Source organism: Tachypleus tridentatus, chromosome 7 (genome assembly GCF_004210375.1).
Source record: "Tachypleus tridentatus isolate NWPU-2018 chromosome 7, ASM421037v1, whole genome shotgun sequence".
Classification (NCBI taxonomy): Eukaryota; Metazoa; Arthropoda; class Merostomata; order Xiphosura; family Limulidae; genus Tachypleus; species Tachypleus tridentatus.
The window spans coordinates 96,574,238-96,600,114 of record NC_134831.1 but is presented as its reverse complement, the minus strand read 5'-3'; the positions used below and the strand labels follow the sequence as shown (position 1 = coordinate 96,600,114).

At 33.9% G+C, this 25,877-nt stretch overlaps 1 protein-coding gene across 11 annotated transcripts in view; it reads left to right on the top strand.

The window, feature by feature from the left end:
* Positions 1–25,877, top strand: part of LOC143256252 (RIMS-binding protein 2-like) — a 187,947-nt gene that overhangs the window by 151,238 nt on the left and 10,832 nt on the right. For 6 of the 11 annotated variants that reach the window (XM_076513203.1, XM_076513204.1, XM_076513202.1 and 3 more), the window contains 7 exons: positions 228–389; positions 1,831–1,962; positions 2,811–2,987; positions 3,807–3,952; positions 9,291–9,434; positions 16,971–17,048; positions 20,754–21,045. In XM_076513203.1, coding sequence (XP_076369318.1) covers positions 228–389; positions 1,831–1,962; positions 2,811–2,987; positions 3,807–3,952; positions 9,291–9,434; positions 16,971–17,048; positions 20,754–21,045 — 1,131 coding nt within the window. The remainder of the gene's footprint in view (positions 1–227; positions 390–1,830; positions 1,963–2,810; positions 2,988–3,806; positions 3,953–9,290; positions 9,435–16,970; positions 17,049–20,753; positions 21,046–25,877) is intronic. The other 5 variants (XM_076513208.1, XM_076513207.1, XM_076513206.1 and 2 more) reach the window with 1 other exon arrangement.

Here is a 25,877-nt window from a genome sequence, read left to right as displayed (position 1 = left end):
AACAGTCCGCGTATTTTTTGAACAGCCCTCGTAATGTCCGTTTTCTGTACTTTTACAACACAAGCAATTAAGAAATAACACACACTAACCAGAAACAAAATTTGTGTTACATAGTGTATTTCACTTGTGTCTTTGAAAAAATACTCCAGTGTTTAAATAAAGAACATTTTCATTTCTTAGTTGCTTTACTTGAATAATATGTTATTCCTTCTTGTATTTTACTCTAGATATTCCCTTAGCCCCCAGTTGTGTTAAGGCCTCTAATGTCACTTCTACATCAGCAGTGATTAGCTGGTTGCCTAGCAACAGTAACTTCACCCATGCAATAGCAGTCAACAATGTGGAGATTCGAGTTGTGAAGCCGGCAATATTTAGACATACTATAACAGGTCTGACTGTAAACATATGTTTACTGCTTTCCAAATTAATTGTTTGCTTGGCTTAGAATCCCACATTTTAAATAATACTTGTTTTGGTTTTATTTATCAACATATTTATAAGTTGGAACACCTACCAATTAAATATCTTGTGAATATTTACAAAGATTGTTTCAGAGGGCTCATTACTGAAGTTTTGGTTTATCTTTTTAGACATTGTATATAGCTTAAAACTTTCTGCTACAGATCTAGAAATCAATAGTTTTAATTTATTACTGATAATCTATTTTAAAAAAATTTGGGTTTTGATATAAAATATGAGACTATCTTTTACTTTAAAGTTAAATACATTTTAAAATTGGAATAAATACTAATATGTGACTACTATACAAAACAACTGTTTAATTTACCTTGTGAATTAAATATGAAATTTATACATCGAAAAATATCTTTTGTGATATTTGTTTCAGTTTTATATTTAAATTGTATCATCATTAGGGTCAAGATCAAGCTAATCGAATAAATTAACATTTTATGTAAATAGCATTTTGACCATTTCAGTTTGCAACAAAGTCATGTCTCAGTAAATTACGAGCAGAACCAACAAATATTTATAGTAATGTTGATAGAAGAACTGGGTTTGACTTTGTATGATCAGAACTTTGTACTCTGGCATAATGCCAAGTTCAGTTTATGCTGGAAACCAGACTAAGCTGGCTGCATACTTTCTGAAAGTTCAGAACACAATTAATTTTGCCCCCAGTGGCACAGTGGTATGTTTGTAGACTAGCAATGCTAGAAACTGGGTTTTGTTACATATGGTGGATAGAGCACAGATAGCCCATTGTGTAACATTGTGTTTAACTTTAAAACAAGCAAGCAATTAATTTTTATAAAAATATCTCTTCCAGATGACTTAATGGTGAGTCGAGTGGCTTATAATGTTAAAATTTAGGGTTTGATCCTTGCAATTAGCACAGATTGGGAGCTTTGTGTTTAACAATGGACAAAAGATAGATTTGAGGTTCGTGTGCCAGAATATTAGTTCCAAGGTTCTCCATCCATGCTCCATTTTCATAAAATCACGGTCTTTACCTGCATCATAAAAATGATTGTCAAATCACGTTATTCAATTACAGTAGTAAGACATAGTTTGCAGTGCATGCTGTCAACTGATTGTCGTTCTTCTAATTAGGTATTGAAAATTAGAACTGTTAACACAGAGAGCCCTCACATAACTTCACCTGAATATCCAAAACAAATAAACAAACAACTGGTTAATTTTGTTTTCAATATATTTTATAATATATTACCTGTTTTAGTGTTGTCGTCTTCATTATAGAAAAAGCTTAATTTGTTATATGTTTGTTTCGTTATATAATTTTATTTATTCAATAGTTTGAGTAATATATATAAATTTGAGATAAGTATTCTGTGTTTGAATCTTCCACAGGCTTAGCTCCCAATACATTATACAGAGTTTCTGTTCGTGCCAAACCAGGGAAGCTTCTATACAATGCAGAAAAAAATCTCAACAAGCTAGCAATGCTATCAACCTTTGTTGACTTTCGAACTCTTCCAAAAGGTATTTGGAGAATATTTGTGTATATTAAAGTGAAAAATATAAACTTCCTTTTGTGTGAACTGTATTCCATGTTGTTGTTTTCTTAAATTCATCACTTCTGTTGCTGCAGATCAACCAACTGAAGCAATATAAAAGTTTCTCAGGTTCACTTGATCTGTTGAGACTATGATTAAGTTTTATTATAGGCTACTTTCTGGACACTAAAAATTAATCAAACCTCATTTATAACTTATTTAAATAGTAAATTGACATTATAGTGTATAGTTACATTTTTTAAATTATTTTTTGAGAAAGTCTAATGTTGCCTAATCATTTATCTGAATCATTGCTATAATGCTTACTTTCCAACAAATTTCAGAAAATAAATTTTTTTTTTTGTAACGTTTTTTTTATTTTAATGTTGATGAACAAAAGGAGTGATAACTATTATCACAATAGTCTGTATTCCAAGATTAAAACTTTTAATAATGTCTAAATGTTTTAGGACTTACTTAACAATTTCTTAAACATATTTAAAATTACAGCACATCCTGCCCAGTAATTTTCTGAGTATTTAAACTTTAGTGAATGTGTCAGTTTGCTTACTTATTACACACAGTTAACAACATAACCGTAAACGGTTAAATAAGCTGTTAAGTAAACTTAATGGCACATAGCTGGAATAAGTTGGTTTTTAGTGTCACTAGATGGTGTTTCATTCCATTTCAGTGTTTTATTCTAAAATTCTAAAATGTTGTGGAAATTTGATCATATCCACACCTTTGTAAAAGAGCCGATATATCCACTAAAATGTTATAATTTGTTGGAATGCTAATAACATTGTTTATTGTTCGTTTTTTAATTGTTAGGTCTTCCTGATCCACCAGTTGATGTTCAGATCGAGGCAGGGCCTCAGGATGGAACACTGTTGGTCACTTGGCTGCCAGTCACTATTAATCCAAATGGTACATCCAATGGGGCACCTGTGACTGGTTATGCTGTTTTTGCTGGTGGAAAAAAGATTACAGAAATTGATAGTCCCACAGGTTGGTACTGTTTAATATGACCTTTTGGGACAACATATATATCCTATTGGTCCATCTTGACTGTTTGACACTCTGAACTAAATTAACTAAATAAACATAAAAATCTTAAAGCCATCTCTTATTATTCACATGCATATCAAGCTTTTACTTAAATTTACTACTTCTACAACATCTAATGGCAACCCATTCCAAAAGTCAACAACCCTGTTCAAAATTAAACCTAAAGATGACTCCTGCCCATCAACTCTACCAATTTTCTTTTAAACACTCTTATTCAGAGTGTTTATATACTAAACCTTATTCAGACTCCTCCTACCTTCCCCAAACCTTCTTTTTTAAAAAACAAATTTAGAGATTTCAGGTTTTTCTCACATGACAACCTCTCCACCCCAGGCTAGATTTCTGGAACCAATATTTTTATGAATTTTGAAAATATATTTTAATACATTAAATGGTAGTTTAATCTTTCATGACTTGCTCATAAACTTTATCTTACAGTAGCATTTTTGTACATTATTACTCTTCACGTAATAAGAAGAAATTTTGAGTTGTTTTCTAATATTAAGAAATGCTAATTAATTTTACTTGTATTTCATGTGGGCTTAGAATTATTTATCTGCTTGTTTATCTACTTTCTTATTATTATTTATAATTTTTTTTTAATTATGAATACACAAGTTTGGCTTTATTGTGCTTTCATCAACTTCTGTATAATTATCTGTAATTCAAACGTTTAGATATTATTCTGTGACACAAATTTCTGATGTAAAGAAACATTTACACTGACTGTTAGCTAATACAAGCTTTATTTGCTGGTAGGGGACCATGCCTTGCTAGAAATCAAAGATCTCTTTCCTATTGATAAGAAAACTGTGACTGTTAGAACAAAATCAGGAGACAATCTGTCATCAGATTCTATGCCATGTTCTATTCCAGATGTTTTTATTGGTACTTCAACTCAGAAAGTAAGTTACATTTAGTAACATGTGAAATACATATACACGTGATAATCTGATCATTCCAGAACCTAAAACCTTATGCACTCGTATTTTGAAATTTAAATTAAATGAAATCTATAATGTTTTCAATTGATCTTACAGTGTTATTAATCCTTCTTTCAGGACTTCTGTGGGTTCAATTGATCTTACAGTGTTATTAATGCTTCTTTCAGGACTTCTGTGGGTTCAATTGATCTTACAGTGTTATTAATGCTTCTTTCAGGACTTCTGTGGGTTCAATTGATCTTAAAGTGTTATTAATGCTTCTTTCAGGACTTCTGTGGGTGCATATTTTAAGTTTTAAGAGACTAAAAAAGGTTTTGTGTAAATCGTATGTGTGTGTGGGTGTATTATAAAGAACCTAAAAGCTCTCTATGAATTATTAGAAATTTGAATAGTTTTATGAATGATAAGAGGAGAATGAGCACATTATAACAAAACAACAAATTATGTTATAACTACAGCTGTTATAAATTTATGGTCGAAAGTTGTGTATCGTAACTACATTTTTTCATCATTTAGCATTTCATAGTTAGTGTAATTCCATAAAAAGTAACCACATTTGGAAAGTGTATCTAACATTCCTTTCTGATGCAAAATATCATACACTCAGAACATGGTGATGTGTTCAGATTGAAGATTTAGAATTTTTAAAATGTGGATATCCCTTTTATACAGCAGCATTGAAAATAAATGAATATGGGACAACTTAGGGTACCAGAACCATCTGGAAAGAGAACTATCCACGACACAAAAGTCAGTTATAAAAGCCATCCACATACCCTAGAAAATACTACATAACATAATTTAGAAGGATCTTCAGCTGGAAACTAAACTATCATGGTAGAAGTTTACCAGGATAAGACTTTCAGACATATCTCCTGTTCAGATACCACCTCACCTGGAAAATAAAACAGATATTCACGCTATTCCTTATGTAAAGGCAGGCTGGTAAAGTCACTGAATGTAATGCCTGTAAACTGTCATTCTTATATACTAGATGGAATATGGAAAGCATGTAGGGAGAGATGGTGTGGTTTGGACATGAAAGCCTTAAAATGAAGCCTTTTGAAATGGTATCTATGCAGCAGAGCCTTTGTTAAAATGTATGATCAGACACAGTGACATGAATTGTAACAACACAGCGAGAGACTCCATAATAATTTCAATATAGCATACTCAAACTCTGTAAAGCAAATGTTTTTTCTTTCTATGGCTAATGTTGATAAAAAATGTTGCTGCTTACTTACCTAAAACAGTATACTGCACAAAGATTATACCTTTTATGTTTGTGTTGGTAAATATTATGCTGCTTATTAACACGGGTCTGTGAATTTAAACTTCAGAAAAGTTGTTTTTGTTTTAATAATGTATTTCCCAAATTCAGCTATGCAGGTTTCGAAAATAATATTAATTTTTTTTATATCACGTGGATTTTTTACAAATTGGGAAGAAAAAAACAACTTTACTTAGATCAAATTATTATTTTGTCTACCACAATGTACATTTTTTGTTATTATGTTTGAGAACAAAAGCTCAAACAAAGTATGTTTTGTGGCCTTTTTTTTATGTATTGCTTCTGGAACATGTTGTTTCAATTACCAGCAGTAATTAACCATCATGTTGATGTTCCACTTTCCACTGTCTTGATAAAATATCTCCCCTTGTTCTTCACTGATAGCACTGAGATTTTCAGAGAATATGAGAGTGTAAGGAATGAACTTTCAAGCTAATATTACAACCCAACATTTTAAATTTATCAAGTGTGTCACTGATAATATTTTCATAATTTGGGTCCTTGGTGTTTCCTAAAAGGCAATCCATAATTTGATTTCCACTTTCCTCATTGTCCTTACTAACTGTTCATCCAAAGTCAATTTCCTAATCTAAAGCCTAACAAAAATCCCTATTTTAAGTTTTGCTTCTCTAAGTTTGTTTGTTTGGAATTAAACACAAAGTTACACAATGGGCTATCCATACTCTACTCACTACAGGTATCAAAACCTGCTTTCTAGCAGTGTGAGTCTGCAGACATCCCTCTATGCCACTGGGAGGCTGCTTTTGAAAGAGCTGGAATTGCCAAAAATAGTTACTCAAAACAGTCACCATCTTTATCCAAGGCCTTCACAAAGTTCTTTATCAAGCCCAATTTTATGTAAAGCGGAGGTAATAAAAATTTCTTTGTGTCAATCAAACTTTTGTGTTTAATGTTTTTTTTTACCCTGATATCGGGCTGACTCTGCATGCCCATTGTTCATTATCCAGTGTTGATTTCATGCTTTGCTGTCCTATTCACACAATAAACATAGAATCTTTGTATAACTAGATTGTTTACCCAACAACATGCTAAGGACTTTCAAGTCTCTCCACAAAGTAGCTGACCATGTTCTTTGTATTTGACCTTATTAAGAAGAAGTTTGAGATTTTCTTCAAGTAAACCAAGTGAGCAGTGGGAACAGATATGTATATGTTGCCATCATGAAGAAAAACACCTCTTAGATTTCTTTTGAAGGAACCAATGAACAATCACCTTTCACTTGGTTGATAGAATGCAGCTCCTGGTATTGGTATTAATTCAGGAATATAATTGCAATAAACCAGTGAACCTTCTTGCAAAAAGTATGTTATAAACTATTTTTTACCATTTCTTTACCTGTAAAATAATGTCTCTGGAGAAGGCAAGTTCTGAGCCCAAAATCTGGACCAAAAATCTCAGAAGAATCCTTTGATAGACCTAAATATCTCACCAAATTACTAAGCTCACCTTGTATGAAAAGTTGTGGCTTATCAAACGTTTTAGGTTAAAAAACAATCCCTATCATCATTTCTTTTGATATCAGATGAAACTGTGTCAAGAGACTAGTAAGTAGTTACAGGTCTTATGACAGATTGGAGGTTTGGATAAGAAATTTTCTTTTCATTTCGAGTGTGGTAGCCTTTCACCTTACATGAACAAAACTAGCAGTCATCTACGTGGTTTCAAGGCACACACAGATTATTGGAATTCCAAAAGGCAAAGATTTTTTCTTACCATTAGTTCATTATCTCACCTTTTCAACAAAAATGGTGAAAACTTTGTGCTGAGCCTGTGATTTGTCTAGGTTCCCAAGTTTTATTCCAGAATACACATAATATTGCTGATTTGATGAATTCTGCAATATTTTGTCTTTCTTTCTTTATAACAAGTTTACCACAAACATAAAAAAATATGTTTGGGCCATTTACATGACCTCTTTTTGCCTTATCAACAAATAAATAATACTGAAAGAAAAAATAATGTTGAAGTGCACACACAAACAAATAATATCCAGAAATGGCACTTCATGTGGCCTGTTAATAGCTTTTATACTAACAGTGTGTAGAACGATTGATAAAACTTTTACGTCACAACTGGTGTAGAGAAATCTGCAGCCAGTGGTTGTCAAAATTTAAGCATAACAAAATGTCACCTGATTTCAATGTAAAACTTCACATGATGTTTTTGGTGAAAATGGAGTAAAATGGATATCATTTTCTGATTCAGCGTACAGGAATTTTTTTATAAAATCTGTAAATTACTGACTTTTCCATTTTATTTATCAAAAGTTCGATATTTGAAAAGGATTTCAGCTTTCATCAGTATACCTTCCCTTTAATTAACTTAATAATAAAGTAATGTTTTATGATTGGAAATTCTGTTTCTATTTGTTTTGCCAGTGAGGAAACCAGTAATATAGAGATGTTATTCTCCATATAAAGTCAAGACAGCTTTGTCTGTTATGTGTTCATTATTTTTAATCTACCAATAATTTTTGATACAGTTATTTAATTGTTTTTTACAAGACGGTATACATGATTTATTAGGTCATAAAGTGTATTCTAAAGCTTTATAAATTTTGCACATAATAATAATAAAATAGGTAATCACAGATCATTTTACTCTATCAAATAATGATAAAATTATAGTTACTGCTATAATTTGATAGGAGTTAGGCCTGTTGATGAAAGATAATGAATGAAAATAAAAAATCTTAGTTTTGGCTCTTTGCCAGTTTTAAATTTTTAGGATGCTCTGGATAGATGAAAAGTAGCATATATATCGGAGATAGAGTGACTGTGCCATCTTGTTCTTCATATCTAACTTCTAATGTATTGATTTTATTTATTTCTTCACTTCATACATAATGCAGAGATTGGATCCCTAAAGACAATGATTGTATAGTGTACAAAGCATTGACTATTCTACATTTTACAATCACCTAATGTTCATCTATTATTGACTGGTTATTTCTGTTTCACTGTGTATGTTAAGCCCTTTAAAGGAACATATTTCTGTAACAAAGATAACTTCAAGGGGTAATAACATCATTTAAATCAGAATTTTTTAAAATATTGCATATAATATTAATAAAATAGGTAATCAAAAACTGTTTTACTTTATCAATTGATAAAAAGCTATGGTCACTGTTAGAACTAGGTAGGTGCTAGGCCTGCTGAAGAAAGATAACAATGAAGAGAAATAAGAAACTTTAGTTTTGGCAGTTGCCATGTTAAGACTTTAGGGATGTCTTGGATAACTGAAGAGTAGCATTTATATATCAGAGAAAGAGTGAGGTAGCCAGGCAGCTCTACGTTACTTGCTTCTGATTAATCGTAGAGAAGAAAATCCAGATAAACTTTGTATTGCTTTAATATGGGCATCCACAACAAAGGGAAACTAGAGTTTGAAGTAATTTATTGAACATGTATTCATCATTTTTTAAAATAAGTTTGAATATTGTGTTTTGTGTCGCATACCAGTAACTATGAAATGATCACATATTTATAGGCCTAACAGTATATTCAGAATTTTGTTGAATAATTATTTTGTCATTTCTGCATTTTCAGGTCTAAAGGTCAATAAAAAACTGTTCTTGTAGTTGTAATATTTAATTAATAATTATATTCAGTTATTGTAAGTAAGTATTAATACTTTACAGTTGTTAATAATGAGAATTTCATGTAATAAAGTGTAATAGCCTTAATTTGTTTTTCAAGCAGTGAATGGTGTTTGTGGTTGTAGGTATGTTGTTATATTAGACAAAATAGAAATTTTATGTCTCTCTTAATTAATTAATTTTCCATTATGTCTCTCTAGCAGTATTTTCCATTCTTTTCCTGTTAGTTACTGAAGGTGATATATATGTGTTTTACAGAACATAACTATTGTCACAGTTTATACTGTGAAAGTATGGTTAATATGAAATAAACCTAGGAGTTAACATTATGTAGCTCAAATACATGTTTTTATTTCACACATCTCTTTCTCCTTTGATGGTTCATATAGAATGTTGTTGCTCTGTGCCCCTACAAGAAAAGAGCACCACATGATGAGCTCAGCTCTGACTCAGAGTCAGACACGGAGCTAACAGAACTGCTCAGCCACGTAGCACGCAGGTCTCGAGCTTTTGAACCAGACCATTTATCTCAGGTAGTTCAGGATGCAGTGTTTGTTTGGTATCATTTATCTTTGTGTTAAAATGGAAGCCTTTTTCTTCTGCTGACATATCACACTCATATTTCACTTAAACTGCCTCAAGCTGTAATTTAGACACTGTAGTAATTAAATGAAAAAAAACACACACACATTACTTCCAAACTCTTCAATTATGCCATCAGTTTTCAGTCAGGCTTCAAGTATCATTTAGGACAAAAAATGTTCTTTTATAAAAAATCATTTTTTCACTTCCTCGATTATGTGACGTGTTATTTAGTACACATGTAACTTCAGTTAGTTTCATTAGGGTGTTAATAAAACGAATAGAATTTGACAGCGTTTTTCACAGATATTTATTCCTGTTATTCTCTTCAATTGAAGGCAGCATAAACAGTGAAGAGTTGGGAATTATTTTATAATTAACTTACTTTCAAAAAAACGACCCAGTAAAAGCTCAAAAACATCATTCGTAACAAGGACAAGGTTAGAAGTAGCCCTTAATAACCCTTGGCCATAGTGCAAAATTCTTAAGAAAGTTTAGCATTATAACTAGCCTTACAGTAAATAAGGAAGTCGAGGGAATAAGCCATGTGAGATAATATTCATCACAAGGACTTTTGTTAGGTTTGTGAATGCTCATAAAAACTTGTTGGCTTCCATTTTGACACTGAAGAGTCTGGTTGTTGTGTGTTGCTGTGGCTTTTTCTCTATGACCAGGTTTGAACATCTTGGCAGTTACAATCTTTCTGTTCGTCACCTAAATATGCTCATGTTGCATGTCAGCTTTTGTTAATTGTGCTATTATCAACCTGAATCACATGCTCATTTCATGTATCTTCTTGTGGCTTCAGTAGAACAAAACTACATTTCTACCTCTGCTTGGCTGAATCTGTGCTATTTGTGTTATTTTCGTAGGAGAATCTGTGGAAGTTATTAATGTTTTCATGTACCTATGATGTTTGGTGTGTGTCTCAGTTCATCTGACCAGTTAACACTTACCACAAACATGTTTTTATTCCCGAGAGAAGCACCCTCTATCTTTTACATCCTTCACACCATTTTCAACTGTCAAGTGTTCTCATTTTGTTTTTCACTTTCTCCACTTGTGTCTGTCTGGTTTTGATGTATGGTCTTTTACCATGTACTTAGTAATATTTTAAATATTGGTGTATTATGTCCATCTGTAATAATTTGTTTGATAATTAGTACACATTAGGGTGTCCCAAATTAGACAAAAATCTAATTAAGCTGTCGGCACATTTTAGATTCCCGTTAATAGAGGAATAAAGAGACGATTAACAAAATGTTACGTTTTTTAGAACAGAATGAAATATTTTAGAACCATTAAAACAGAATGAAGTATTTTTAGAACCATTAAAACAGAATGAAGTATTTTTAGAACCATTAGAACAGAATGAAGTATTTTTAGAACCATTAGAACAGAATGAAGTATTTTTAGAACCATTAGAACAGAATGAAGTATTTTTAGAACCATTAGAACAGAATGAAGTATTTTAGAACCATTAGAACAGAATTAAGTATTTTAGAACCATTAGAACAGAATGAAGTATTTTTAGAACCATTAGAACAGAATGAAGTATTTTCAAAAGTATCAAACATATCACATAATGCTGAAATTGAAAGAAAAAAGAAACTTAACATTTTAAAGTATTTATTAACTTTTTACACAGCAAATATTGTAAATTACAAAAAATCACAAAAAATATATTTTTGAACAATATTATTAATATTTTTTTCTTTTTGACAAAATTCTTTCTGTCTTTCATGCAACTGCCTTTGTTCAAAAGCTGCCTTTAATTATGAACCACCTGAAAAACATCTTCCTGTCTTTCCTCATTAGAAGTTGCCATTACATAATCCTGAATTAACTTAATAAATTTTTCAACAGAGTTGTTTATCACTTTGAGCTGTTTATCTTCTGTGCAGAACTTTTCATAAGTTTTGCATTTCTCATCTTCAAATGTTGATTTACTTTCAACTTCTCAAGTTTCTAGTTGACTCGTTTCAATTCCATATGACAAACAAAAAGACTCGGGTGAATAGCAAATCAGACAGTTTAGTGCTTGATTCTATTTGAATTTTTAGGGTTAAGTTTCTTCTGAGAAAATTCATCAGGAACATTATACTGAAGAAGGGATTGCAAGATAGCTAATCTGTCTTTAGATAGAAGGTCTTTATCACCTAGAGAAAGGACAATCATTTGTACTGCCTTAAACTTTCAAGCATTTCCACTGTCACATCACCAGACATCGGATCATATCTGAGGACATAGCAAATTTTAAAACCTGAAGATCTTGAGCCAGAACTTAATCTCATATGCAACTTTTAAGATATCTCAAGGCATGGCAGCATGAAACAAATACAACAGCAGTTTTAAGCCATTTCTTATCATATGATGAAAGATAGTTGTTGAAGTTCTATGTCAAAACATTACAATCAGATAGATGGCATCTGACATACATTTAGCATCATGACAAGCTCATGACTAGTGAAATTTAAAACTGGGCACATCTCCTCCTAAGAAACATGTTACAATCTGGCAAAGATACTTGTAATCTCTCTGAAATGTGTTTACTCCAAGTACATGGTTACAAAATCTTAGACTTTTCTGTGCTAGCTCAAACGTCTGTGAACCAGTTTGAATCAAGTGCCAAGGACACTTAATAAGAGTTTTATCTTATTTATATCATGGTATATTTCAAGCGAAATTTGTTTCAAAACGTGGTACATGGACCTTTATTCTTTTGCCCTTTCAACTTTCACTACATAAATGTGATGATGGCACATGAGCCACAATAAAGGTTTTTCCAAAATTCTTATCAGGTTGGTAATTGCTCCATTATACTGACCCGTGTTAGATGAAGTAGCATCACAACAAATCAACATTACCTGCACTGTGATATCATAATATTTGAGAATGTTGTGAGAGCTAACTGCCTGCTCATAACCTTTTAAAGAAGACATTTAGATTATTACTAGAAAGAAATCAGTTGGTTCTGTGAATAGAATAGTGGCACTACCTGCCATACGTTGGTTCTGTGAATAGAATAGTAGCACTACCTGCCATAATTTGTTTCTTCACCTCCAATTCCTTCACTATCTTTGTGTCAAAGTGAAAGTCAATATCAATGCCCTGAATTTGATTTAACATGTCTTCTCTGATGTCTGCAGCTTCAGATTCTATAATTTCCTGTTTATTTCTTTAAACATTGTCCAAGAAAGAGTGACATAAGTAATGTCAACTCCACTGGATTCAAAGATAGTACCTATGAGTTCAAAGGTAAGTCATACCCCGTTTACAGCCTTAGTGGAAGTGGGACAACATGAGCTGAGTGATAGAAGTCTCCAAAATAATTTCATCATTATTACTAGATTTTTTCCATGTTTGTTTTATTAGGAGAATTATATTCTTCAATGGAACTGTCACTTTCACCAATACTTTTAGTTTCTTCATGTGGGTCATAAGCATTATCATCTTTTGTCCAGTGTTCACTTAAACTGGTCTCCTGCTCATCTTTATTATCAAAACCTAGACTAGATGTTTCAAACTCTTTCATCCTCTCCTCCAAGATTTTTATTCATTTTTTACTGTTTTCGATCTTTTCCTCAAATATTTTGTTACGTTCCAACGTCACAAGTTTTTTCTTTCTCTGCAGTATTGTAAAAAATAACGTCTTCTCCCTTATCTTCAGTTGATCTGAAGCTGTTGTTTTTGTATTAGTTCAACTCTATATTTGGTCCCAGTGTCAATTAATTTATCTGCTTTGTCCAGGAATATGGGAGTTTTCTGAGAAAGTGTCTCGTTTTTCCAGTGCAGTGTCTTATTTCTTTTAAGGTCCTTATACTCTTTAAAGGAGTTTTTCATTCTTATTGCTTTACTAGACAGAATAAACCCTGTTCCAAAGTCTGCCAACTCCCAAATAACTATCATTTCCTTTACAAGACAAAACTTGGAATTGCCTATGACTGATTCACAACGACCATCTTTGCCTTGACAGATCAGATCATTTAAATTCTGTGCTTGTGGACAACAAATTTTCTCTTTGATTGACTTGTACTTCAGTTTTTGAACATTGAAATCGAGATGCCAATCCAATCTCATTTGTGGTAACTGGGCTATAGAGTGGTGTAGGAAGAACATCTCATTTCTCTGTGAATATCTTGGTTTGCTTGGTCTCTCTTTATATTTTTAGGTGGAATATATATTTTAAATCAAGTACAATCAATAATAATATTTTATATGTTACAGACAGTACAAGTACAATCAGTAATAATATTTTATATGTTACAGACAGTACAAGTACAATCAATAATAATATTTTATGAAATACTTCATTCACTTTTTAATCATCAGAGAGTGGTAAAGTATGTTTTTTTAGCATAATTATGTGAATATAAATTGGAATTCACACTGTACCCAAATTCATGTTCCATTTGGGACACCCTAATACACATTTTGTTCTTCCAGATAATTTAATAAATAAATAAAATTATTTAATATAGATAAATTATTCCTCCTAAATCAATTAAAGATTGACCTGGAGAAGGTTAGTTTGGGGAATTATTTGCATTTAAATATAATTTTGAAATTTACGTGTGGTTTTCCAGGTTTTCCTTGTAACAAGTAAAATGTTTGATAAAAAAATCTGTGTTAAAATGTCTATATTAATCCACTAATAGTTTCAGTTGTTTGGTGTCATGTTTCTAATGACATATATTTTGTTTTATATTTTTTGTTTATATATCACTGTGGTACTCTATCGGTGCCATACTTTGACACTTCCAGCTAGGCCTGACATTCATGTTTCATTAATTAACCATCCAGTTTTAATAATTAATAAATTTTATACCAGAGGAGAACTGAATTGATTCATATCTTTGGTACTCAGTGCTGTGACCATACGATGTTGTAGTAATTTGCTATTTCATTACATGAGTGATATTTCTATTTTAAAGATGGCTTTATAGGATATTTTTGAATAACTTGTGTCAAAAATCAGCAGAAATAGAAGATGAACATAAATAGCATATTATTTGGATACTTGTGGTAAAATTTTAAAACAAAGTATTGAGTGTGTTTTGGAATATATTTTTATCAAATAACTGAACAAATGAGCACAGTTTTCATTGTAAACTACAACAGTATAAAAACAATTTGGTATTCTTAAAATTATATTTTTATTCAGTAAATAGTGCACACAGTGTGTCATACATTTGCTTATGTTTTTGTGAGGTATAAATGTGTGTAGATCTCTCACTTTAAGGTATACAGGTATTTCATCAACTTAGAATTATTCAAACTAAATGTCGTCTATTTAGGTGGTAGTTTTTGCTTTGGTAGTAGTACATGTTCACCCATTAATATAATTGACTACAGTTCATCACTTTCACAAAAGATATGTGGTGGTGTTAGTATTACTTGTTTAGTACAAGAATTTTGGTTATCATTCTAAATATTCGCTTTTTGTAATCTTATTTCTCTATCACCTAATTCTGGTTAGCTTCGTAGCTGCTGTATTAACTTCTTCCAGCAGTAAGCCTTTGAATTTACAGTGCTAAAATCAGAGGTTCGATTACCCTCAGCAGATAGACAAATGTGGCTGTGCTATAAGAAAACACACACACCCATACCTGCATCAGATTTGTACAATTCTGTAATTTTCATAATATGATTTTCAAATATCAAATACATTTTTGAATTACAATATTATTTGTAAGAATAAACAAGGTTATAAAGTCAACGTCTTGATGAAAGGTTTTCATTGTTTTGATAAAGATAAAAGTAAGAAGTTTGGCACTATTTTTAAGGTCTAGGTCATTGGATTGGACTCATGCCCTGAATCATAACCACAACAGCCAATTTGGAGAAATTAACTTCTAAATGTAAAGTAAAATGATGTAGCAATAAAACATGCTTCAAAATGTTATAGATGTTGTTGTGAATATGATGGTTTAAGTGTAGCAGATAAGCTAAACCATGGGTCCTGGTCAGATGAGGGAAGAACTTGTATGAATATATCCTAATCAATTTGACGTACCAGCTAAGTCAGAAATTCATCAATTAAATACTTTATCGACAGCAAAAACACAAAATGATTGGCACAATGGTAACATTATATTTGAAAAGAGAAATTGGAATCATACATAAGAAATCATTAGTTTCAATACTGTATGGAACTAATGACACAGTAAAGTTCGTTGGTGTAGTGTTGAAGTTGGGGCAGATGCACAGTGCATTATAAGATGATGTCCCTAGCAATTCTGAAGTTTAAAATGTCATTTCTGCAATGATGACAAGTAAATACAAGAAGGATGATATAATACCCAGTATGGTACCACCACAGTATAATCCACATATAGCTTTTGTCATGTCTTATTTTCATTAATATTTAGTTTTTATTCAGTTTAGAAGTTTTCTCAAGCCTCATTCAGAGAGATCTATTGAAATAGCCCTAAATTACTGGTTTCCTGAATGATCCAAACCCCCGTTAATTATTCTAGGCTCTGTACTAAAACATTCTGGGATGGCTTGAGTGGGAGGTAGTAAATAAAACTTTATGATATGGCCTCGCTGTCTACTAGATCCAGTGGTGATATGGCCTCACTGTCTACTAGATCCAGTGGTGATATGGTCTCACTGTGCACGCTATATCCAGTACTGATATGGCCTCACTGTGCATGCTATATCTAGTGCTAATATGGTCTCACTGCCTGCTAGATCCAGTGGTGGTATGACCTCACTGTGTCTGCTAGATCCAGTGCTGGTATGGTCTCCTGTGCATGCTATATCCAGTGCTGATATGGCCTCACTATGTCTGCTAGATCCAGTGCTGATATGGCCTCACTGTGTCTGCTAGATCCAGTGCTGATATGGCCTCACTGTGTATGCTAGATCCAGTGCTAACATAGCCTCACTATGTCTGCTAGATCCAGTGCTGGTATTGTCTCACTGCATTTGCTAGATCCAGTGCTGACAAGGCTTTCACCGAACCCAGTACTAGGGCTCTTATGACCAACTGAGATATGACAGACATAGTAGCATTAATATTTATAATAGTCAATTAATTTAAGCACTACAATATTAGACATTATCAATGTTACCAACTTGATGCATTTTGGTAGCTTTTCCTATTCAGATACATCAAATTGGTAACATTAACCTTGATAAAGTAAACTGTATAGTCACTGAAATGTTGGTAAGCAAAGAAGTTACATGTTTTCAAGCTACTGAAGTACATTTTGCAACATGAAAGAATACAGAACGTCTTTAAGCATAGTTCATTCAGCACTATGCCTGAGTATTGTTTAAACTAAGATGAGGGACAAACAGCATGCTTGTTCATTCTTCACTAGTTTTGTGTCTATAGTGTACAGATGATAAAAAAATTTATTACACGCCCAAGTGTAGTAGACATTTTACTGGCATATAATTACAATTTATTTTTATCATTAATAGGTATCTATTGGAAGTGTTGTTACACTTTATGTGGCTTTTTGTATTTTACACAGGATAGAGCAGAGGAAGAAACCAGCCACTCTGAATTTTCTGATATTGTAGAAGGAAGAGAAGGTGGACCTGAAAGAGAGGTGAGTAAACAGTCACTCAGTGCTTCCTGACACTATGGAAGGAAGAGAAGGTGGATCTGAAAGAGTGGTGAGTAAACAGCCACTCAGTGCTTCCTGACACTATTGAAGGAAGAGAAGGTGGACCTGAAAGAGAGGTGAGTAAACAGCCACTCAGTACTTCCTGGCATTATACAAGGAAGAGAAGGTGGACCTGAAAAAGAGATGAGTAAACAGTCACTCAGTGCTTCCTGACACTATGGAAGGAAGAGAAGGTGGACCTGAAAGAGTTGTGAGTAAACAGCCACTCAGTGCTTCCTGACACTATTGAAGGAAGAGAAGGTGGACCTGAAAGAGAGGTGAGTAAACAGCCACTCAGTACTTCCTGACATTATACAAGGAAGAGAAGGTGGACCTGAAAAAGAGGTGAGTAAACAGAGACTTAGTAATTCCTGACACTATGGAAGGAAGAGAAGGTGGACCGCAAAGAGAGATGAGTAAACAGTCACTCAGTGCTTCCTGACACTATGGAAGGAAGAGAAGGTGGACCTGAAACAGAAGTGAGTAAACAATTACTGAGTGCTTCCTGACACAATGGAAGGAAGAGAAGGTGGACCAGAAAGAGAGGTGAGTAAACAGTCACTCAGTACTTCCTGACACTATGGAAGGAAGAGAAGGTGGACCAGAAATAGAGGTGAATAAACAGTCACTCAGTAATTCCTGACACTATGGAAGGAAGAGAAGGTGGACCTGAAAGAGAAGTGAGTAACCAATTACTGAGTGCTTCCTGACACAATGGAAGGAAGAGAAGGTGGTCCTGAAAGAGAGGTGAGTAAACACCCATTCAGTACTTCCTGACATTATAGAAGGAAGAGAAGGTGGTCCTGAAAGAGAGGTGAGTAAACACCCACTCAGTACTTCCTGACATTATAGAAGGAAGAGAAGGTGGACCTGAAAGAGAGGTGAGTAAACAGCCACTCAGTACTTCCTGACATAATAGAAGGAAGAGAAGGTGGACCTGAAAGAGAGGTGAGTAAACAATCACTCAGTACTTCCTGACATTATAGAAGGAAGAGAAGGTGGACCTGAAAGAGAGGTGGTAAGTAAACAATCCTGACAAGGTTTACTTCAGTGGGAGTTGAGCATGAAACTAATTTTAACTCCTTGTTCTCTTAAAGAAAGGGAATAACAAGCATTTCTACTCCCATCAACCATTTATCTAATCATGAAATTTGTGCTTTAAGGAGTGGTGACTAATATTCCTGTTATTAATTGTTGTTTACCCTGGGGATATAAATAATGGCTTTGTTTGTTTTTCTGAAGTTAAGAACAAAGCTACTCAATGGACTATCTGTGCTCTGCCCAGCACATTTAATAAAACCTGGTTTATAGCATTGTAAGTCCATAGACATATCACTGTGCACTGGGGGGACTTATATTTGTTTGCGTGTTAAACACACAGCTGCACAATTGGCTGTCCATGTTCTGTACACCACAGGTATCAAATCCCTGTTTCTAGCATTGTGAGCTAACAGACACACCACTGGGCTAATGATGGGCTAACTATTATAGAAACAAACTGCAAATGTTGAATAATAATAAAAATAGTATGTTTTGTTCTGATAGCCACTTTGGGCTACCAAGAGGAATCAAATCCCTGATTTTAACATTGTAAATACATGGACTTACCACTATTCCAGCTGAGGAATCCAAACAGTGGCACACACAAAGATTGTTGTAGTGTTAATAATTACTTATTCATAAGTATATTTCATATGAAGGATATAAAAGAGTTTTTTTTTGTTAGAAATAGCAGAAATATTTACCTTTTGAGACAGGTAGTAAGTAATTCACAAAAATATACATCATAAAATAAGTGTACAGTGTGATAGTTTATTTGTAGGCAAGACATATTTTCCCATATTACTGTAAGGGGAGTTGATCCTCTGGAAATGCAAAGTAGTGACCATGGTTGTCCTTCAGTAGTGAGAAATTCTAAAGTTATTATATACAAGCTGGACATGACAGGAGTTCTCATGGCTATAATTCATTAGCTGTTTACTTTTCTCTTCTCCACCACGTTTTGTGGTGCAAAGCAAATGTGTATTAGGTCTGTTATGGATGTGATAACATGAACTGTAATGATGCAAAATAAAGGTTTCACATCCATTCAGGTTCTATCTGGTAGCTCTGCAAAAATTCTGTCATAAGGCTGTCATGTTCAAAGCATGCTCAGCTCCCTGCAGCATTATGTAATCCATCTGGTGTATGAGAATAACAGTTTTACAACACTTGTTTCAGCAGTCACATAGCACAAAAATTATTGGTGCAGCATCCACTGTCTTTACTGATGTGTCTTTGTATGGATTAGCATTAGCATCCCTTTTACTCTACAGCTGTTTGAGGTATATGATGGATGAAATGATATTTATTGCAAATAATTTGTGTACATGTGACTTGTATTACTTTTATAGACAAAGGTCCTTCTTCTTTATGTTGACTGGGACACTTGGATAGCTATTGCTATTGTGTTAATTAAATCACATCTAATACAAGATGTCACACTTTGCTCACCACAAATGTGGTATAAAAATTTGCAGACCTCTTTGTGGTTGGTCCTGGTACCCTAGGATGATTGGTATTTTTTGTTTTCTAATATCCCTCATATCAAAATTTATGATCTAAACACAACTTCATACTTCGAGTGTATGAATCTTTTACACTGGATATGGCTGCTACATTCCTTTCCAAAAGTGATCAATATTTTGACATCATACTACCTATTAAACACCAAACAATTTCCAAATGTTGCTATAATACGTTTTGTTCCACTGCAACTTTATATCAGCTGTTATTGCTGATTCGTAGAGCCAAACAACACCTAATAAAAATCGTGTTTTGATTGGCGATTATGTACATAATTTTTGTGATGCTAATGAACTAGGTTTTGCCCTAATGATTCTACAAAACGAGTTTGTTTTGAATTTCGCGCAAAACTACACGAGGGCTATCTGCACTAGCCATCCTTAATTTAGCAGTTTAAGACTAGAGAGAGAGCAGCTAGTCCTCACCATCCAACGCCATCTCTTGGGTTGCTCTTTTACAAACGAATAGTGGGAATTGACCGTACCTTTATAACACCCCCACGGCTGAGAGGGCGAGCATACTTGGTGTGACGGGGATCCGAGCCCGCAACCCTCAGGTTATAAGTGGAGCACCCTAACCACCTGGTCATGCTGGTCCTAACAAGACAAATCAGAGAATCAGCTCGAACATTCTTAAATACATTGAATCAATGATTTAGCTACATTCAAAATGTTTGTTTAGAGAGGGTCCGAACTATGAAAGAACTTAAATCTGTTGTATATCTTTAGACTTATATCTTGTATAATTAATAACTGAATTATTAATTAATAATAGGAAATTGCATGTTTTTTGTTTTTTCAATATCAAACTAAATGCTGAGACATTTTTCATAGACTTGGTTAAAATGTTTACTTAAATAATTTTATTTCAGTACACTTTTCTTGTGCACGTTTTTATTGTTTAACCTACATGCAGCTTATGTAGCACAGATAGTTTTTGAGTAGTTTTGTGCAAAATTCAAAACAAACAAACAAACAGCTTAAGTATTTTAAAAGTTTGGTTTTAAAGGTTTTTGCCGAAGATACTTTGACAGTTCTTCCTAAAATACATTTCTGTGTTTTTATATAGCGATTTTTTTTGTAGCACCCACACAGAAGGGACAGAGTAAGAGACTCAAGGACTGAGGACACTACAACAGTTAGTAGAGATCAAAGTGGTCCACGCCACTTGGCAGATGGTGACCCTGACCACCAGCAAACGTTTCACTCTCCACCTAGTGGCCATAAGTACATGAGCAGACCGCATGACAGGAGGGTGGACCACTTAATCCAAGAGCGACGTAACTCTGCTGGCCAGCTAATTATTGAACCTGATGAAAGTCTCAGTGATAAGGAGATTTATCCATCTGACATGCACATGCCTATTCCCTCCATTGGTAGGTATCGGTAACTAAATAAAAAACTGTCAGTATTGTTTGTTTGTTTTGTGATTTCACTCAAAGCTACATGAGGGCTATCTGCCCCTACTTTAGCAGAGTAAGACTAGAGGGAAGGCAGCTAGTCATTACCATCAACCACCAGCTCTTGGGCTACTCTTTTACCAATGAATAGCGGATTGACCGTCACATTATAACACCTCTATGGCTGAAAGGGCGAGCATGTTTGATGCGACGGAGATTCCAACCCGCGACCCTCAGACTACAAGTTGAGTGCCTTAACCACTTGGCCACGCAGGACTTCTGTTGTCTTACCTGTCTTTTGTATTGGAAGTGTAAGAGAATTACTTGACCTGCTTACCAGAGACAACAATTTTGATGTATGTCATTGTGAACTGCTGTCCATACAATCGCTGTGCTTTGGTGGAGGAGTACTTATATTTTTATTCGCAAGGACTAATTTTTACTTTCAATTAGTGTAATTGATAGAAACATAAATAAATTAAATATCAATAAGACCACCGAAAAGTAAATTTTGAATTAATAAAGAAAACAGTAGTCATAAGAGTTAAACACATTTATGGTAAGTCATTATTTACATAATTGTTATTGTTATGTCCTTCAATGGTTAGCCCGGCATGACCAGGTGGTTAAGGCACTTGACTTGTAATCCGAGGATCGCGGGTTTGAATACCCGTCACACCAAACATGCTCGCCCTTTCAGCCGTGAGAGCATTATAATTTGACGGTCAACCCCACTATTCATTGGTAAAAGAGTAGCCCAAGAGTGGGCAGTGGGTGGTGATGACTAACTGCGTTCCCTCTTGTCTTATACTGTTAAATTAAGAATGGTTAGCTCGTGTATCTTTGCCCGAAATTCAAAACAAACCAAACCTTTAATGGTTAAACATCGGTCTACGGATTCACAATGCTAAAATCAGGGGGTCCAGTTCCCCTCAGTAAACTCAGAAGATAGCCCGATGTGGCTTTGCTATAAGAAAACACACACACATACATACTTAATGATTAAATTATTTTGAGAGAAAATTTACATTTTCGAGCATTATATGGATTTTTTTTCTTAACGATAGTAACTAGTTAGAGAGAATCTACTGTCTAAAACATTGTTATGTAATAAATATTTGGGCAAAAGGATAATGAATTATTTGAACCGCATTAAGAACTCTACTGGTACTTTCCATTTAATAGTACCAATAATTACCTCCATTACAGAGAATAACTCAGGAAGAACATATGAAGTGGAAAAGAAACATCTCAAGAAATTTCCCATAATGCCTTCAGTGAACAATATTTTCCTTTAGCAGCAATGTTGACCTTTTTAAATTAAATTTGAATTAGCAAAAATATTTACTACATTTAAAATGTATCTTACATTCCTGTTCAGTCAGTGACTAAGTGTCTCTTAAAAGGCTTAACATTTAAGACCAATTGTGAAGATTTTCTGCCTTCAATCTATTATGTTGATTGTAGTCATTTTGTATTCTCAAGACGACTGGTATGGGTATTAAAACTTAAATTAAAATAAAATACAGAACAACGTTTCTTTATTAACCTGAAGATAACCTAAGAAAGTCGAAACGTCGTTCTGTACTATATTTTAATTGAAGTTTTAATACCCATACTAATCGTTTTGAGAATCCATTTTTACTTCAAGTGGGTTTCTTGTCATTACGAATTGTGGTTATTTTGCTAATGATATATAGGGGTGAACAAAAAACTGCTCCCCCTTGAAAATATTGTTAAAGGTGAATTTTACAGAAAAAGAAAACTTTGCGGTCAAATTAACTACTTATACTGATTAATTTTGCAGGTTCACATTTTTTTCTAAAAAATATATGCTAATAAATAAAACATAGAACTTGGTGCAGAAAGAGCCCTTTCCGAGCGACAATCCGAATGTTTTAGTTTTTACGTTTGCCGCTAGGAAAGTACTGTGACGTAATAGTTGCCCAACAAACCGCTGACGCCAGCGCTTTGAATGTAAATAAACATGGCCAGTGAATACGGAGAAACAGAGGCGGAGTCTCTTTTGACTTTGTGTTCTGAACAGTGTTGAGTAGCACCATATCAATTCGAACCTACTCTTAACGAACCTAGAACAGTTACTTTTGACACAGATCTGACAAGTTCTAGTGATAAGGACAGTTCCACGAGTGAGAGTAGCGGAACTGTGAGTAATACTGATAGCGCCCAGGCCGGTTGCGATTCGGTCATACCCCAGTGGTAGAATGGTAAGCCTAAGTCATGACAACAAATATGGTCTGTATTATTTCACATGCAATTTTAAGCATCTCGAAACCTGTCTGGTGTTTATAAATTATTGGTATCACAGACTGGGTGTTATTTGTTTATACTTTACCGACTATGGTAACTAATACTCGGCCCTTCCACAATCATTGTGGTATTTATGACTCGTATCAAAATGAATTTCAATTATACGTCATAATTCTGTCTATAAAATCAAACTAGATGTAGCAGTCTGAATAGTTAATTTATCTTGAAATGTTAAATTTGAAAAATGGAATTCTTCAAACTTTTCCATATTTAAAAATGACACAAAAACATGTACTGAATGATCTATCAGCTTTTAAACTTGGAATATACTCTATTTGGGATAGATTTGTCCACTGTCTAGACTATGAAATCAAGGTTTCATTGACTTTCAGGTGCCACAAATGTAAAACACTTATGAATGTGAAATGTGTATGTCTAGTTACATTCTTCAAAAACTTGTACTTTTTAAATTATTATATTATACTGGTTATTGTTTATCACTTTATACTGCATACATACCTTTAAGTTTGTTCTTTCGGTGATGGCAAGGGATGGCTTCAGAGGGGTGGAACCTGTACGCTGCAGGCTGAGATCAGTCCTCAGCTCTACACGAGGAAAGATGGTGGGGACAATCCTGTCTACTGCCGATGGTTTTTTTTAGTCTCAACCTGCCTGGCTTGTAACCCACGGAATCCAAAACAGTGGGATCCGACACAAAACATGAGCGTTCAAAGTGATCTTAACAAAGCTTTGCATGGTGTGAAGGTGTCCAGTTCTTCCTATTGACCATTCACACCCACTGTCGCCACCTTGCCGGTTCCTTCTCCTTGCACAGAAATGAAAAGAAGCTTTTGCCCGATACCGAACCGTTTTTATAACCATAAGCAATGTAGTAAACCAAGTTATCATAAAACAAACATAAAGTAGCAATATCAAGACAAAAAATAGTGTCACAAAGTATGTAATCTGAAGAAAGCACCGATAGATTTACATAAAACACCAGCACTGAAAGGAACAAAATGGTCGGCGCACAACGAAGCGTGTTTGGCAACTATTACGTCATAGTTGTAAAACGTCACGGAAACAGCCGAACGACCAAGAAGAACTTGAGTTCGAGGACCCGCATATTTTGTTTCATTTTTACTCGAAAACTAGTGTTCAAAAATATGGCAACCACACAGGAATTATACCTAACCAAAGTACAGAGTCTAAAGCAATTATTAAATTTGTTATATCTTTTAGATAACAGAAAAATATATAAAACTGTTTTTAGAATACACTCGACGAGAGCTGTTCATATATGATCTCAAATCCTAATTCTAACATTAGCTTTAGCCAATACCTAAACTTTTCATTATTTTAGTTAAATATTATTATAATAAGTGTTGTGTACCTACTGTACTTTCTTAGATATTATTACAATTTGTCTATAAAATGATCAAAGAAGCTTACCTGCAGTAATTGAACGTAAAAAATGAAACTCAAAATAACACAAAACAGTTTCACAAGTTAATATTTAGTGGACATTCCCTTTGATTTCAGTACTGCTTCACATTAACGTGACGTGTTGTCAGTGAGTTTGTGCAGATGTTCCTGAGTGATTGATTGCCATCCTTCTTTGAGTACTTCAAAAAGTTCGTCTTCCATGTTTGGCTTGTGATTTTTTGTTAATCGGTTTAACTTAGCCCATAAATATTCAATCGGACTGACATCAGGTTATTGACCTGGCCATTCTATAACATCAGTTTTATTATTTTTTAAACATCTTTTAACGATTCCACAATTGTAAAGAAACTTGTTTAACCATTCTGTAGGGTAATTGGAATATATAATGAACTACAGCAGGTACACGACATTTCTAATGAGACCATGTAAATAAAATCATTAAAAATTCAGGTATTTATTAAAGCCAGTGTTAAAATTATGATTGGAAATAATGTTTGAACAGAACTCGCCAAGTAGTTCTAAAAACATGTAGTTTTACATAATTTTCGTTATCTAATACAAGATATAACAAATTAACATTTTCAAGTGAAGCCACTTTTTCGTCCATTCTCTGTACATATATTTACATACGCTTTGTAGGCTGAAGGTTGTGTTATTAACATGATTTTAACCAATTATGACTGTTGATTGATTGCCTTAACTATCCTCCACATTTTACTGGATCTCTTACGTGTTTATTGCATAAATACGTGTTGTTTGTTTTTTGTTTGTTTTTTGGGAATTTCGCACAAAGCTACTCAAGGGCTATCTGTGCTAGCCGTCCCTAATTTAGCAGTGTAAGACTAGAGGGAAGGCAGCTAGTCATCACCACCCACCGCCAACTCTTGGGCTACTCTTTTACCAACGAATAGTGGGATTGACCGTCACATTATACACCCCCACGGCTGGGAGGGCGAGCATGTTTAGCGCGACTCGGGCGCGAACCCGCGACCCTCGAATTACGAGTCGCACGCCTTACGCGCTAGGCCATGCCGGGCCAATACGTGTTGTTAATAACAAAAAGCAACAGGTGCAAATATTGTTTATTTGAG